General features: G+C 41.9%; 1 protein-coding gene across 5 annotated transcripts in view; it reads right to left on the bottom strand.

Annotated features, from left to right (window-relative positions):
* tns2a (tensin 2a) overlaps positions 1–17,100 on the bottom strand; it is a 64,119-nt gene that overhangs the window by 38,318 nt on the left and 8,701 nt on the right. For 4 of the 5 annotated variants that reach the window (XM_028582425.1, XM_028582428.1, XM_028582427.1 and 1 more), the window contains exons 2-3: positions 4,539–4,644; positions 3,835–3,872 (exon numbers count right to left, since the gene is read on the bottom strand). In XM_028582425.1, coding sequence (XP_028438226.1) covers positions 3,835–3,872; positions 4,539–4,644 — 144 coding nt within the window. Of the gene's footprint in view, positions 1–3,834; positions 3,873–4,538; positions 4,645–16,822; positions 16,947–17,100 lie in introns of those variants that run through there. The other variant, XM_028582429.1, reaches the window with a different exon arrangement.

The following is a 17,100-nucleotide window of genomic DNA, read 5'->3' as shown; positions in this document are numbered from 1 at the left end:
ATTTTCCACTTGGAATCAAAGATAAGGAGAACATGCTGAAATAAAACTGTTTATGGCCTTCTGTGTGTGTGTTTGTGTCTAAGAAAGAGGGAGAGAGTGCGTCTTTGTGTGTTTTTTAATAGAATAGAGATGGGTCAGCTGGAGGCTGTTGACCTTGTGGGCAAAGCGTAGGGAACATAGTGACAGAAGAGAACAAGAAAACAACAAGAAAACATGAGCTGTACGTAGACTACCTATAATCACCAATCATTCTCTCTAGGAGGGGAGATGTTTCCAGAGAACTGGAGCAGACCTAGTGACGGGATACTGTACGGTGTGGTAATGATTTGTCACCCAGCTTACGGCAACACCAGATGTAAATAGAAGCCTGAGGAGAACAGGATGGTTTACAGATGACAGAGGGCAGATCTCCAGATGTGTGAGTGCATGTAAACACGAACAACCATGGTAAATATGCAGAGGAGGAGGAGAAGAGCAGAGGTGGTTGATACATGCACAAGGTTACAGCTAATAACTGCCAAATGTGATAGTGAGGTGCAAGTGAGGAAACATCTTGGAACTAATTAGACTTGTAACACAGGTGAAAACTTCTGTTTAGCACACAACAGGTCACTCTCTATAGAAGGAAGGATAGTCAGGATCAACGTACGTACATTGCCAGAATAAGCCTGGCTTTGCCCCTTCACAATAAGAACAACCTATGAGCTAGCAAGCTAACGTTAACGTTACAAAAATTGCAGGTTTTGACGGGAATTTGAACCATGCAATAAGGCAGGCCTGCTTGGTTTTTTCTTTGAATGATTGTAAAGATTTAAGAAGAATATGTTTACGGCATTTACTATCTAACTGGGTCGTATAAGGACCGATTGGCGGGAAATGCTGTGGACGAAGTTCCGCTGCAATAAGAGCAAATTATGTTTAACTATGTATCCAGCTTATTTAAATAGCTCATGTCACGGTATTGTATGAACAGTGCAAATGTTCCACCAAAGCAAGTTCCTTCCAGAGAAAATTTTACAGAGGCACCGTCGCTGCATCCGGAGCTTGGCGCCACCCATAATGATTGTGATTGGTTTAAAGAAATGCAAACAACCCAGAGTGAATACTATTGGTGTATCTGTGGTGTAGCCAGACTTTACTCCACAGCGCTGTGAAGAGTGATCTGGCAATGAGCGGCTAATGTAAGGCTAAAGCTAATCAGCTAGGAGGGCAAACAGCCGGGATCTGCTATTAATTTACGGTATTTCGCCACAAAGTTATCATACATTTTAGAATTCACAGTATTACAGATTGTTGGCATGCTATCTCCATCTTGCCTCAGTTTTCCCCCTACATACGAGGTTAGATAACAGCAGAGATGAACCCAGCCGCCAGATCCCCCCTCGCCTTGCCTTATCTGACCTCTCCCTTCCTGGGCAGCACTGATGGAAATCTCTGTCTAACAACCAGTCAACAACAACACATCAGACACAGTCACAGTAAGGCTATTAAACAACATCCTGCTTCTTTCTGCAATCAATCTTGAATTCAGTTTAACCAGAATTCTTCTGTAGAACCATAAATAAATGTTGTCACTGTTCGCTGTTTCACAATCCGCCCACTAGGTTGCTTTCAAAAAAGAAGATAATGTGCGCCCAGATAGCTCAGTTGGTAGAGCGGGTGCCCATACATAGAGGTTTACTCCTCGACGCAGTGGGCCAGGGTTTGACTCTGACCTGCGGGCCTTTGCTGCCCCCTTTTTTATTTTGTTATGGCTGATTACTGTCGCAGTGCTGAATGCAGTATTGCATGTTTACTTGGACAGAAGTGTGCGGGATCCTGAAGATAAGACAATCAAAGCTAGCAGGGCAATTTTGGGGCAGCTTTTGTCTGCCTACGAAGGAGTTAGAGCGGCCAACAAGAAACCCCGGGGGAATATGAAAGGTGTGGAGATGGCATATTTTCACATCTTACTACGTGAATTAAGGATTTATCTCGACTTTGTCGTTTGAATAAAGTGTGTTTTATGATGAGTTAAGGTAATTAATCTCATCCTGGTTCAAAGACAAACTTGAACTCAGAAAGTGTACGGTTGTATTTTTCTGTTTAAGTGAAAGAGTATTTCCTTTCTTGACATTTTGTGAGTTTATTTTGTTCACTAAAAAGCTAACAGAGCTTAGCAAAGTCGCTGCTCGCGCAATGCATTATGGTACATGTAGGCACAGCTGCCAGGGCTCTGCGAGCAGAAGAACTCACTTTCTCAGTCAATACAGACACACTGGGGAATCCTTCAATGGACTACATATACCATCAGTACTTTGATTTGACATCCACAGTAAAGGTGCCGGATTCTCCCTTTTGAATATGCTATTTCAAAGCCACCCTTTCATTTCGGAACACATCCTCAGGGCTCTCCTCTCCGCAGATAAAAGACCAAAGGATGGAGCTAGGCTAGAGGAATGAGGCTCATCTTTGCCACATGCCTTTGCCCTTGGCTTTCTCTCTTTCGCCTGCCAAGGTTCCCTGCCTCAGCCTCTACCCCCTCTTCTTCACCTTGGCCATGGCTGGCATTCTCCCCCTCTGCATCCCTCTGTCTATTCATTACACCATCCTCTCCATCAATGATCCTTTCACAGAGGCAGCAGTGTGGGGTTCGAGCAAGGCTTGCAGCTCTTTCTGAGGAATGCAACTGAGCGGCATTCACATTAGCAGAGATCTTGAGACTTCTGCCCTCACAGAGCCACTGTCATGCGTCTTTTCACACCTCACTGGCATAACATAATCTTCTAAACAGCTTCGATAAGGATTTACATGTTATTCCTAAGTGCAGTAACATTAATATACGAACAAAGATCTGATCCAGTAAGCAAGATTAGTGGGTCAGCTACTGGGCAAGACCTTAAATTATGGTCATGGTAACGGCTGGTGATGACTGCACATTTAATAAAGCTACAGAGCAGGTTGCGTTCACACTGTCAACTTCAAATAGTTTATATTACTACAGTGATCAATACGGATTGATTTACTGAGTATCAATTTGAATTGATTTAATGAAATTATGTCTTTTGTCAAGATTTACTGGAATGGGAAACATTCAACTCAATCAACAAATATGACATATATAAACCGCCTATGCTTATGTATATAATGTAAGCCTTTTATGTCTTACAAGTAGCATTACCTTTCACAGTTTTAGTTTTCTCATATTTATCCTGTTCTTCTGAAGACAAAACCATAAATGCATCCTTCCCATAGTTACCATAGTCTACTTAATGTTTTGCACATTAGGCATCATGATGTTCACATAACCCCAACGGGTTTACAGTTTCCTTTTTATAACATTTATTATTTGGGTGTTTTGACCTCGTTTCATGAGACACGCCTCGGGTCACTAACTTAACAAATCCATGTGAATGCATTTTATTTGGTGGAGCTTGACAGGAGTCAGGTTTTAAATGTAGCGCAAATTTGAACGAATTTACTAATTTAAAAAGACATTATGCGAATGAATGTTTCCTGTTTCCATTCCACTTTTCATCGCATTGTTAATATCGATACATCAACTTTTTAACCTCAGCTAAACGTACATTTTTTTCAATGTTTAAACTTTTTTATTTTGAGCGTTGTTCCCACTTCCAATGTCTTTTATGCGCAAAATTGAAAATGCACATGAACAGAAAATGCACCTTTATGGTGGATGGTAATCAACTGTTCATTGGATGATAAATAAATCATATCCTCTGTCTCAGCTGATTAGAGCACTTTCAATACTCCCCATGACTGTGTCACAACGGATTCTTCTTTTTGTTTTGAGGCTGATACTCAGAAGTGGAAACTGTAGAAGTGGATTCTTACCTTGGCCTCACACTTCCTGTGGGTGGCTGTCTTGCATACTAAGAGGAATGAGAAAGGAGGGAGGAAAGACAAGAAAGACGTCAAAATGAGTATACAGTACAAGTTTAGTCAGTAATATTTGTCTACAGAACTTTAATCTCCGTTTGATTTTATTGCATGTTGCACTGATATCCTCCTGCTATAGTCATGTTCACATGTCACACGTAATCTCTGCACCCTACTGTAGGGCTTACATCCTGAAGGGAAGCACATACCGAGATTTGCATGTGGGTTTACAATAGTTAGTCGCAGGGGTGAGGTATTTTTGTAGGCCAACCTGGAAGTTAGCGCTGCCCTGGTTCCCTCAACAACAACCACACTAGCTTTAGGACTCAATCCTGCAGCACTTTATGTAGATGCATCAGGATATGCAACGGGCAATAAAAAAAAGCAGTTATTTTTGCTCCCCAGATTTGGCACCCGTACTTCTTTTGTCAGAATGGCACGCCCAGTGTGTGCTTCAGGGATCAAATGACACTACGCTACGTGACACAGCTGGTGTGTGCTGCCCTTTATTCATTCATATGTGACACATCCTCCATCCTGCTGCCATTCTTACCTGTCGTGACATTGGCTACCATGTTTGCTCGGTTCTTTAGAGTCACTTAGTCGTGAATGACCAAACTGTACCTACAACAACGACAACCCGTGCTTGCAACATGTACCTCTGCAGAAGGAGCCAACGTTGTCGATGTTCTGACGGCACACGCTGCACTGCCGCTTCTTCTTAAAGGTCTTTTCCTTGAAGACGTGGGGCTCTCCCTTCCCCCCCTGCATTTACACACAAACAAGGGAAAATGAGATTCACACTTAGGAACTTGATACAGGACCAGACGTGGCTAACGCAGTCTGTGGAGCTGCCTACTCTCAGGAACAATGCACGAATCCTTGTTTGAGGGAGAGTATGATTTGGTTAACCCTCTATGCACTTCCATCTGACAGGATGTAAACAAGACACACAGAAATTGGACTTCCACAACTGTGAAACAAAGCAATGGGTTGTGAGTTAGTGGACTGTAATAATGACAGGAGCTTATAACTTTCAGCTTTAACCTGTGTGTGTGTGTGTGTGTGTGTATATGTGTGTGATGGATCAGGGTGCTTAGTATATAATGTATGTGCACAACTATGACTACATCCATTCTCTTCTCTCTTTGCCTCTTGAACTTCTGTTCTGGTTGTGTAACTGTCTTCCAGTAATAATCCTAGTGGTTCCCGCCCATACCACACTATAATCCTGTGTGTGTGTGTGTGTGTGTGTGTGTGTGTGTGTGTGTGTGTGTGTGTGTGTGAGAAGGTATGGGAAAGAGGAAAAAGAGCAAATGCGTTGGTTCTAATTCTTAAAAAGAGAAAAACGAAAGTAAAAGAAATCGAACACTTTTCTTTCACCAGTGTGTATGTGTGTGTGCGTGTGCGTGTGTGTGGTAGCCATTCCCGCCCAGTGCCTCTTTGTTTCCCAACATGGGATCACATCCACAGATGACTGGGCCTGACGTGACTCTGTGGAGGCTTTGAACATGAGAACACTAACAACCCAGGGCTAAGTATGGGGATTGCTGCTCACAATGTTTTCTTGCATGGATACATAACGGGAGAAGGAAAATAAGCGTGTGTGTGTGTGGGGGGCGGTGGGGGGGCATGTGAACAAACAGTATGTGCAATGTCATGCTGATCGGCAGCACGCATATTCTGGAAACTGGCAGGTATCCAGTCAAAAGAGTAGGATTTGTAGCAGAAAGTGTTTCTCTGTTCACTCAACTGAGAGCAAACACGCCATCGACATCATCACCATGAGAAGACAGCGATATGTGGGAAGTGATCATGGTGCAAAAGGCTTCTCAGTGTGCATGTTTCCATAGTGTTGGTTAGTGTTGGTTTTGTTCTCCTCTAGTCTGTGTGTGCTTTTCCTCCTTGGTAACAAAGAAAGGCTGATGTTTACACACTTTTTCTCATTATCCTGCTGCTCTGATTCTGTTCTAGGGACTGGACTGTGTTTGGATAGCTGCCTGCCTGGCATCACCCTCTGCCAGCCGTGTGAAGCGGCTGTTGGCCTGCTCTAGTACAGGTGTACTACGACCGCAGCGCCCTGGATGGTGGAGGCGGACCGGGTGGGTGGCTCAGGGGCTGGTGGTGGGCTGTTATGTAATATGGTGTGGTCAGGAGATTGACGTACCTCTCTAAAACTGCATAGTCATTACTTTTGGAGGTTGTATATTTCTTATGTTTTCATTCATTTATATTTGACTCCGTATGCCTAGTCTCATCTATACTTTTTGTAAAAAACAACAAGTCTCCACGGACATTAAAGTGTCACGGTTTCTCATCTTAATCCTGTTTTGATGAATCCTTGGTTTGGTTCTCCTTCCTTTCCTGAACCCTAAACATAACCAATGCTGCTTGGCCTCATGACCAATTTAACCCTCTGAGGTCTAAGGGTATTTTTACATATCTTTTTAAATTCTCCTTTTAAGGGTATTTGCATATAACCTGATACCAAGAAGTTTCATATCAAAATGTTCAGAACAATCTCCGCTTTCAGTACAGTGATGCCCAAATGTGTTCCAGGGCAATGTATAATGACATCATTTGGCCCTAAAGGAGAGAAGTTGATGTTCGCTTTTTGAAATTTCTCAAATCTCCTACACTCAATTACTTTGGTGCTTGAAATTAGTTTACAAAAGCCTTGGGTTCACAAACGTAGCGTAATATATGAATAAAATAGTAAATAAATGTCTAAAATGAAATTTTGAAACATAGCTTTTTGAGTAGGAGTGTTGTCATACATTGCTTGGACTCACCCGTACGTCTTTTGTCCTCAGAGGGTTAACTACCTCATGTATGCCTTGCTCATTAGCTCCGACTTGACATTTATGCCTACTGACCGCATGTGTTTGATACAAACTTTGACATGAAACCACTAAAGGACACCACACTTCTTCTTGTGTATTTGTAGATTCAGTCTATAGCATGTCCTCATTCTCATCTATGAACTTCTGCAATAAATTTTGTGAAGTACAGTATGTGTGTCTGTGTGTATAGGCATGCATGAGTATACACACGGGGCCCACGGTGAGTTTAAAAAAGCAACCAGTTACTGTCAGCTAAACCCCAGTGGTGATGTGGGCTGAGAGATAAACACATAGATGAGAGGTTGGCAGCATTCTTCCTGTTTCAGACACAATCAAGACCACTATATAGTCCAACCACAGGCCATTATGGTCAGTCAATGGTACACCACGCCGCTACTGAATGCTGTATAAGGTCTGATATTGACACCAATGTAAGCTGCTATACTTCTGATTCATGTGAGGGGGACTGGATGGTAAAGCTTCACCGCCGAAACCACTTTAGTTCATGTAACTGACAACAGTTGGTGTGCTGCGGTGCCCTGGTGGCCCCGGGGGTTAAGGCGCTGACCATGAACCGCAACGTCTGGCTGGGGGTCTATGTTGCATGACATCCCCCAGCTCTCTTTCTCCCCTCATTTCCTGTCCCTTCTCCATTTGGCTATCCAATAAAGGCATGCTGAAAGAAATAATTGTGTTAAAAAAAAAAATTACAACTGGAGTGCTGCTTTTCTGTGTCAAAGGCAACGTGATATGTTAGCCAAGTGGTTAGTGTAAGCACTGATTTTTCCAAAATGCTGCAGGTTTGATCTCTGCAACAGCCATATCCAGAGAAAGCATGCTTTATAAACAAATACAGGATGTAAAATATAAAAATGTAAGTACAAGTGCACTTAGTGCACAAGTGCAAAATATTCACTGTTTAGGCAGAACATTATTATATTGAGTTTTTTTTTTTGTATTTTGTTGAGGTTCAAAGTTCATTCTTTACCTTGGAAACAGTGTATCCATTTAGTAGGACAAACTTTTAAAGTGCTCATATTATGTTTTTTGGCTTTTTCCCTTTCGTTTATTGTGTTATATATCTTGTTTGTGAATGTTATCGGTTTACAAGGTGAAAAAATCCAAAGTCCACCCTAAAGGGATTTACCATCTCCAACAGAAAACACTGTTCACAAACTGCTCCAAACAGCTCTGTTGTAGTCCAGCCTTTACTTCAGAGACAAACGTGAGTCACTTTGTAACACATGTTATAATGCTCGCCTAGCTGCTAGCGTGGCACGCTCTCATGCTCTGCTTCTGACTGGCTAGTAGTCCTTACCTAGCTACTGCGCATGTGCGACTCCCAACTAAGATGGAACAGAAGTGAGATGTCTCACTCTGTAGCTAAAACGGAGAGCTCAACACACAGGGTGAAAAGAGGAGCTGCAGCAATGTGTGTTAAGACTGGCAGATCCACTATTTGCTGCACTGGGTAACAACTTTCTGGTGCAAAATATTTTGTAGTTTCAAGCCTTGATACCTACAACACAAAGTACATAGTAAGTTAGTTCAGAAGCGTTCTGAAGAAGTGAATCTGCAGCTAGCTCTCCAGATAAAAAAATTACCCATATGTGGTAAAATATGTGCTAGCCATAATATTGTCTTTTGAAAAAAAACAAAAACAAAGTCATAATAATTTAAATGAATAAATTTGAAAACTTTTCACAGACAAATCCTGTATCATGAAGTAACTTCCACAAGTACTAATGCATGATTACCTTAATTAAGAAAAGCAAAGTGGCTTAGCTACCAAATCTATTGAAAACAACTCTGCTCAACTTGGGAGTCCAGCAAAGGAAACCTCAGGGAAGGAGGTTTACAACTTTGAGGAGGATGACAACAGAGGAAGCAGATAACAGCTGGAAGAGCCTGAGTGTATAAGCACTGAAAACAACCTGAGATGCTGAGCCCGGTCCCCAGGATAGTAATTACCGTCACCACTGTAATGGATAAAACATCATCCCCTGGTAAAACATGTGTTATCTGGTATTGGGTGAGCTAATTAAGAGACTGGTTTGATCGTTTCTGCTGCCTGAGAGGAATAAGCCAAAAAACAGAACAAAACAATCAAAATAAGAAAACTTTTTTTTCTTTTTTTAATCTATTTAGCAGGAAATTAGCAAATTTGGGCTGCTTTATTATGGAAAAAGAAAAAATCATAATCACGATTATTTTTGGTCAATATTGAAACACGATTATTTAACACATTTACTCATTGTCTTTTGGAAAGATGTTGCAGTTATTGAACTTAAAAAACAACAACAGTGAAATAGTTAAACAAATCAACAATGAAAACACCTTGAACGTTCAAATTTCCTCGTTCAAAGTGCTCATATTATGCTCATTTTCAGGTTCATAATCGTATTGAGAGGTTGTACCAGGATAGGTTTATGTGGTTTAATTTTCAGAAAACACCATATCTTTGTTGTGCTGCGCATTGCTGCAGCTCCTCTTTTCAACCTGTGTGTTGAGCTCTCTGTTTTAGCTACAGAGTGAGGCATCTCACTTCTGTACCATCTTTGTTGGGAGATGCACATGCGCAGTAAGTACTGCTAGCTAGTCAGTTGTACAGTAGGGTGTGCCACGCTAGCAGCTAGGCGAGCATTATAACGTGTGTTACAAAGTGACGCATGTTCGTCACGGAAGTAAAGGCTGGACTACAATAGAGCTGTTTGGAGCAGTTTGTGAACAGGGATTTCTGTTGGAGATGGTAACTCTCTTTAGGTTGGATTTGGGCTTTTTCACTTTGTAAATCTACAACGTGCACAAAAAGATATCACAATAAAGGAAAGAGGAAAAGCCAAAAAGCATGATATGAGCACTTTAATACTTTTGCCGTTTTAATTTTTTTCATTCAGAACACAAGACCAAATAAGAGTTTACTTGCCAAACGTAATGTGCAAAATAATCTTTCCCGATTAATCTGCTTTTGTAAACATTAGGAGCCAAAATCGTACTCACGATTAAAACTTTGATAAAATGCACAGCCCTAGAACAAATCGATTTATTCACTAATACTGTAGCTGCACAAACACACAGGTTAACCAAACTGGATCCATCTGCAAATTGTGATTGGCAAACTAGGGCACAACGATTTGGGAAAAAAATAAAATCGAATTGCAATTTTTCTGCCAGATATTGCGATTAACAATTCAAATTGCGATTTTACACAAAAAGTATAGCTAATGTTCAATACTCACTGTGTAACAAAAAAATACATGTCATGAGACACCATCAAAACTGCTCTATATTCTTATGCAAGGATGAGAACATAGATGTGAACTGCCAGCAATAAGTGTTTTTCTTTTAATAAGCATAGGACATTGAACAGTTAAACAGAGAACATTTATCATAAAAACTAAAGTTATAATGATAAAAAAACAAAACCAATACTTTCCTGTAAATGGACATTTCTGATATGCCTAAGTTCAATAGCAGCATCTACCTATTGCATCTTCTACGGTCGTGTTAAATAAAGTAATACAAAAAATGAATGAAAAATTCACTGAAAATAGGACATTTCTGTAAACAATCTGTGGTATGTAACATTATTCCAGCATTTCTCTTATGAAAAAAAAACAGTAAACATAATAATGAAAAGAGGACTAAAAAATGTTAAATCCAATGTTACACCAAACATTCAACTGAAGATTCACATTCGATTAATCGCGGCCTTTACGATTAAGCTAATCACAGTCTTGCAAATCGCGATTTTGATTTGAAAGTGATTAATCGTTGAGCTCCAGGGCAAACCCTCACAAGCGTACACTACATGTGCCCATCTGACTTAGAAAGCCTCCACCAGCTGGGACCTGCCTGCATTTCTATAGAAGTGACACAAGTTGTAAACAGCTACCTCGGGAAGAAAAACTCAACACGCACACAAGCTGCACACAAACACTCACTCAGGTGCAGACGTGTATCCCTGCAGACAGGTCAGTGGAAACGGACAGCCTTCCTCTTTCCTCTTCCCGTCCGCGTGTCCCCCCACTTATGTCAGGACAGACCCCACCTACAGTACAACATCTGCTACGCACAAGAAGGTCCTTTTTCTAATATTTTTAGCTCTCTGGCAGAAAAGGGAACCAGAGGTTTCTGGAGTCAAAGAAATGCATTCTAACCAGAAATCCCTCCCATTCCTCGCTGCACGTCTGCCAGCCGTCACAGAACAGTAGCTGGATTCAACCAGGGAGGGGTGGGACACTTATACAACAGATGCACACACGGGCAAAGATTTATGCATACAAATGTAAAAACAAATACACGGAAAACATTTGTGCGCACACACACGCACACACACACACACACACATTTCACTATCTTTGTGGGGACCCGTCATTGACATAATGCATTCCCTAGCCCCTTACCCTAACCTTAACCATCACAACTAAATGCCTAACCCTAACCCTTACCCTCACCCTAACCATGACCTCATTCTAACCCTAATCCTAAAAACAAGTCTCAACCCTCAAACAGCCCTTTAAAGTTGTGGGCCCCACAAAGCTGTCCGGACCCCACAAGTATGCTGGAATCCCGGTTTTTGGACACCACAAATATAGTTAAACAAGAACACACACACACACACACACTCACACACACACACACACACACACACACACACACACACACACAGACACACACACACACACACACACACACACACACACACACACACACATCCTTGGAAACTCTCTTGCTCCTTTCCTCTTCTTTCTCTCCAAAAATAGTCTTGATATTTAGACAATGATGGGCATTGTGTGGGAGTGCTACATTACTGACTGTTGGGCCTGGACACTGTGACCTCAGCTTCAGCTGCAGATGGTCATTGAGGGCACACATTGGAAGAAGCCTCGGAGGGGAAATCTTCTACGGATTTTGTCATTAGAAGAACTCTGCGATTGTGACTCATAATGGAACATTGTCTTCCGATCTTTAGGGCATTTTTTAAGCCGAACACAGTCGCTTTGGGTTAGCGTCAGTTCTGCACAACCAAAAGTCCGACCATTCGATCGATACACTTTCAATTGCTTGAATTTGTACAGTACATATACACTGCACAACTTTTTCTAACATGCAGTAGTACTCAACAAAGCAAACAGCTGTAAACAGACTTTGATGTGTAAAATCAGTGGAGGTCCCCTTTAATCAATGCAGGAAATAGTGGAAAAACTCCCATCCTTATTGTCTAAAGATGGGGGGGTCACACCAGAAAGTGCAAAGCAAAGTTCAGTGGCACATCTTCTTGAAATGTGTTGTTCTTAAAGCTTGGTGATGTAGGGACTACCGGGAACATGGTAGTGCTAGTCAGACACAAAAGCTCTCTGGGTTTCTTTCTATTTTCGCTGTACTGGGCTGATTACCCCCCGGTATTTGCTCTCAGGACCGGAGATAATTTCATTCAACAAAAGTTATTTGATGGGAACGAGCTCTCCTCTTGTTAGCTCAGTTGCTAATGGGACAATGATTTTGCGCATGAAAATGTCACTTTATGAGGTTTTTTAACATGAATATGCGTTCCCCCAGCCCGCCTATGGTCCCCCAGTGGCTAGAAATGGCGATAGGTGTAAACCGAGCCCTGGGTATCCTGCTCTGCCTTTGAGAAAATGAAAGCTCAGATGGGCCGATCTGGAATCTTCTCCTTATGAGGTCATAAGGAGCAAGGTTACCTCCCCTTTCTCTGCTTTGCCCACCCAGAGAATTTGGCCCACCCATGAGAGAGAGACATCATGGCTTTCAAATGAGCAAAGTGGTAGTTGGTCAAGGCTACACCACCAACCTCCAACTTGCCCCCCCTCTCTCCTCCTCCATAGCTACAGACACATAAATGACACATACTAAGGAAAGCTCATTATGGGACTGGCTCTAGTGGCTGTAATTCTGCACCAAGGCTGAATTATGGGAAAGAGACTTCAGATACAGTATTAGGGAAACACTAAGGCCTATATAAAAGAGACTTCAGATACAGTATTAGGGAAACACTAAGGCCTATATAAAAGCATCCAAAAAGCACCATGTCATGGGACCTTTAAGAGATGTACAACAATCCAAAACCAGAATCCAAATCAGTTTTAATGGCCAAGTGTAAACACACACAGGGAATTTGACTAACTTTAAAGATATTTACTGTCACATAAGAAAAAGAAAAGCAGCACACCCTCACAATTAAGTAGCTGGAGCCAATGAATGTTTGACATGTTTGCTTAAATGATTGATCAATTATCAAAAGAGATGCTGATTTTATGTCAGTAGACTAATCAATAAATCAAGGCTGTTTCGGCTCTATAATGAATAAATGTGAACTGTTTGCCAGGTCATATCGCATCTCGTGTCCAACTGATGTAAGTGCAAAGCCGGTCTTCCCATTGACAATTCACAAAATTCTACAAGTCTGAGAGGGAAAACTCATAGGTCCTTAAAAGACTTTAGAGACATGACCCAATTTCAATGGAAATACCCAGAGTCTCCTTTTATGTGACAGGAACGTTTAGTATCAATCAGAAATGGACAACAAGCCAACAGTTTGTAATGTTGGCCTATTATACAATGTTTTATGCACTACAACACACACACACACACACACACACACACACACACACACACACACACACACACACACACGCACACACACATGCACACACACGCCATTCAGCGTCAGGTTTGAGACTTCTTGTGTACTTAAATCCCACCCACCTTTGAAAGTCTTACATGGGTCTGGGCTTATCTGGGTTCCTGCATCATTTGTTGGCATCAAGGCCAGCATGTGTGCGTTAATAAATGTGTGTTAATTCACTCGTATGTGAGTGTGCACGTGTGTGTCAGAAGGGTGGGACAGGCAGTGGAGGGAACAGAGACTGCCTGTTCCCGAGGTGAGGTCAGCGCTGCGGCCATGATACACATCCGTTCACTGGGACTCCTGCTGCTAACACACACACACTGACACACACACACACAGAGAGAGAATGACCTTAATGCTCCAGCAGCACCACCAACACCCCCTGGTGCAGTTGTTGATATTTACTGGCAGAATGCACCATCTGTTTTGCCTCAAAAGTTTACTGTGACATGGCCTCAGTACATTAGTGGATGACATCATCCAAGGGTGATGATTAAGTGATGGTTAGACATCTTAGTTAGGACCAGATCCGATCGCATTGCAGCCTCAGACACATGACTCGCAGAAGTTCCGTTTCAAGGAAACCTGTCGTTGCTCCTGCTGGACTAGATGCAAATCGTTTGCATCCATTCTGTTTTATTGCGGCCTGGATTTTCCAGGTGAGAGTGAATGGGTGCTACTGTAGATTTCAGTGTAACTGCATCTGGCACAAGGGAATGTGAACCAGGCTCTGTATTCGCCTCTTGGCTTGAGGCGGTGAACAGGGGGCGTCCTAAGTAAACACAGCCATCATGGACCCTTTCTGGACCATCAAACTTCTCAGTTACACCCAATAATTACAAATATAGAATACCTACTGTACACAGAGTACAACAACAGTATTGTACTGCTGGTTACTGAGCATCTCCGGTGGAGTGCCTTAGTGCTTTGCTCAAAGGCAACAAAGTTTGTTGTTGTCCAGGTTTTCCCAAAAAAACAGATTTTTGAAATCACAAACACCCTTTCCAATCTTATCAAAATGCCGGGTGGCCACCGCCTATATACAATACATGTGGTAGATCTTCAACAGGGGGTCCGGGGCCACTAGGGGGTCCGGGGCCCCTAGGGGGGGTCCTCAGAGTTACTGCAGGGGGGGTATGAATTATTGTTCATTTTTGAATGTTTTTTCAAAAATGTAAATGTCTTGACATAATTCCAACATATTATTAGCAAATATAATCAGCCTCTTTGTGAAAAAAATAACACATTGATGATAGGCTTACTGGCCTAAAAGGAAAGGTAGTCAATAAGATAGCCATCCAAAGATGCAGGTAATCCTAAGGATTGACTGTACCACATGTATTTTTAACATTAAAACATGATTTATAAAATCACGCCAACAAATATTGTAATAGCTTATTATTCTACGCACTTAAAGGGTATGTATAAAGGCTTTAGGCCGCCCACACGTTATTGTAGGCATAGTTTAAAATGCAACTTAATTTCAAACAATATGTAGTAGGGGGTCCCTGATCCGTCTCTCTCTCTCTCTCTCTTTCAGTTTAGGGGTCCTTGGCTTAAAAAACGTTGAAAGACCCCAGACATAGGAGAATAAAATGCTTAATGACCACACTGTTATCAGTAAAGGAAAGGTTGGAGAGGTTGGACAATGTTATCTTGTTGTTAATGCGTAGCGGTTTTCCTCGTGCCGCAAAGCAGGATAGGAACTCTGACAAGAGATGGTGATACGGAGCCAACACTAATTGTCGGATGTATGAACCAAACAGCAGCCATTAATCAGTGTAGGCATGCATACATACATACACACACACACACACACACACACACACACACACACACACACACACACACACACACACACACACACACACACACACACGGTAGGATTACTACACCAAGCTTGATCATTCACACACATGACAGATTTTGGTTCACAGCATCCTTTTAGTCAACTTGTGCGCTTGATGTGCCCTTGGGAAAATTGTACATCTCACACACACACACACACACACACACACACCCTATCATCCCAATCTGAGGAGGCTGGAAGCAACAAATTGCGTGTGTTACTCAAGCCTACTTTTCTTTAACAAGGCACTAGTTTTTGACCAAATTGCACTGTAACTCAACTATTTGGGCACATTTTATGTTGCATCAGGAACTTTATGTCTCCATCGCTGGGCTGCAACTAGTGATCATTTTCATTGTCGATTAATCTGTTTGGTCTAAAAGAAATGGACTAAAGAAAAATGGTGCACAATGTCGATCAATGTTTCCCAAAGCCCACAAAGCTTGTTTTGTCTACAAATCAAATATATTACTGCCATAGAGGAGTAAATAAACCAGAACATATTTACATTTAAGAAGCTGAATTCAGAGAATTTTTACTTATTTAAAAAAAAAGAACACGACTGAAACTGATTAAATAGTTGACATCTAACTGATTAATCTTTGCAGCTCTACAAAATGGTCAATTTATGAGTGATGTGTAAGCATGACAGCTGATCTAAATCACCTCTCCAGCTCTTGCCCTTGGCTTTTGACTATTTACATTTAGGTCTAGAGCTGGGAATTCACTGAGAGTGGAACTGGAGATACATAGCGGAGAAACCATCACACTCATCCACACATTTTACTGATTTTGCATTGGCTGCTTTAACTTATACATATACGTTTTCTAACTGCAATTCTACTTGCATTGTAAAAACCAAACCAACCTGTCACCTATCATCACCCGTCAAAACCTTGCACGCGCACACGCGCTCGGGAGAAACACCCCCCGACATTAACAATAACTGAGTGGCGCTGACGCAGTTACAGTGGGGACGGTGCGGGCCGCCTAATGCATCGAATGACTCTATTCAGAACACTTTATGTCAGTTTAATGAAGTGCGACGGACAGAGAACACGTTTCTTTTAGTCTCCATGTTTCTCATAACTAGCCTGCTATAGTGAAATCACAATAATTAAAACAGTATTAAGTAGTATTAAGTAGGGTTATCAAAGAAAATGTAGTGTAACGTTAACTAAACATACGGCTAGGTAGCCTATACGTCACATTACGTCTCCCATTGAACAGCACAGTACAGTAGTGCCCTATTTTTCTCTTAAGGGAGCCACCTCCAGAACATATCTGCTATAGGCTTTTGTGTATAACTTTACTTAAACATAACTAGTAGGCTACCTGAGCAAACATCTCATACAGGCCAAACTGAACATGATTGTAACATTATGGCGTATCCACAGACAGTCAATTTCACAAAGTGCGCAGCCACCACATGAAAACTCAGCATCATAACGCATCCATCCAAAATCCTTCATTACAGGCTGCAAAATTATACAAACTGCTGAGTAACTTTAACTGGACGACCCAATCACTGGATCTGAGACAAACACAACCAGAAACTATAAGTTCTCTCTCGAGGCTTATTAGACTTTGTGATCTTACCTTGTTCACTTTCCCGCTGATCATATTCCCTGGGTTAAAAGCTGCCCCTCATTCTCAGGAAGACCATCAGTAACATGGCCCTGCCGCTGAGATAACTTGTTTTCTTTACTCCGGTCCACCCTCCGTACGGGGGCTGCGGGGTGGAGCTACACGCAGCTAAACGCATGTGTGGAGTAGGCTACTATTAACTGGAATTTCCTCCCCTGATAGGCCGGTTCCTGGAGGGGAGCGTAAGGAAACTGGATCTGGATTGGCTGAATTAAACACTGTAAAGTCCC

Source organism: Perca flavescens, chromosome 7 (assembly GCF_004354835.1).
Source record: "Perca flavescens isolate YP-PL-M2 chromosome 7, PFLA_1.0, whole genome shotgun sequence".
NCBI lineage: Eukaryota > Metazoa > Chordata > Actinopteri > Perciformes > Percidae > Perca > Perca flavescens.
Note: the sequence above shows the minus strand (reverse complement) of the source record. Positions and strands in the feature narration are given on the sequence as shown.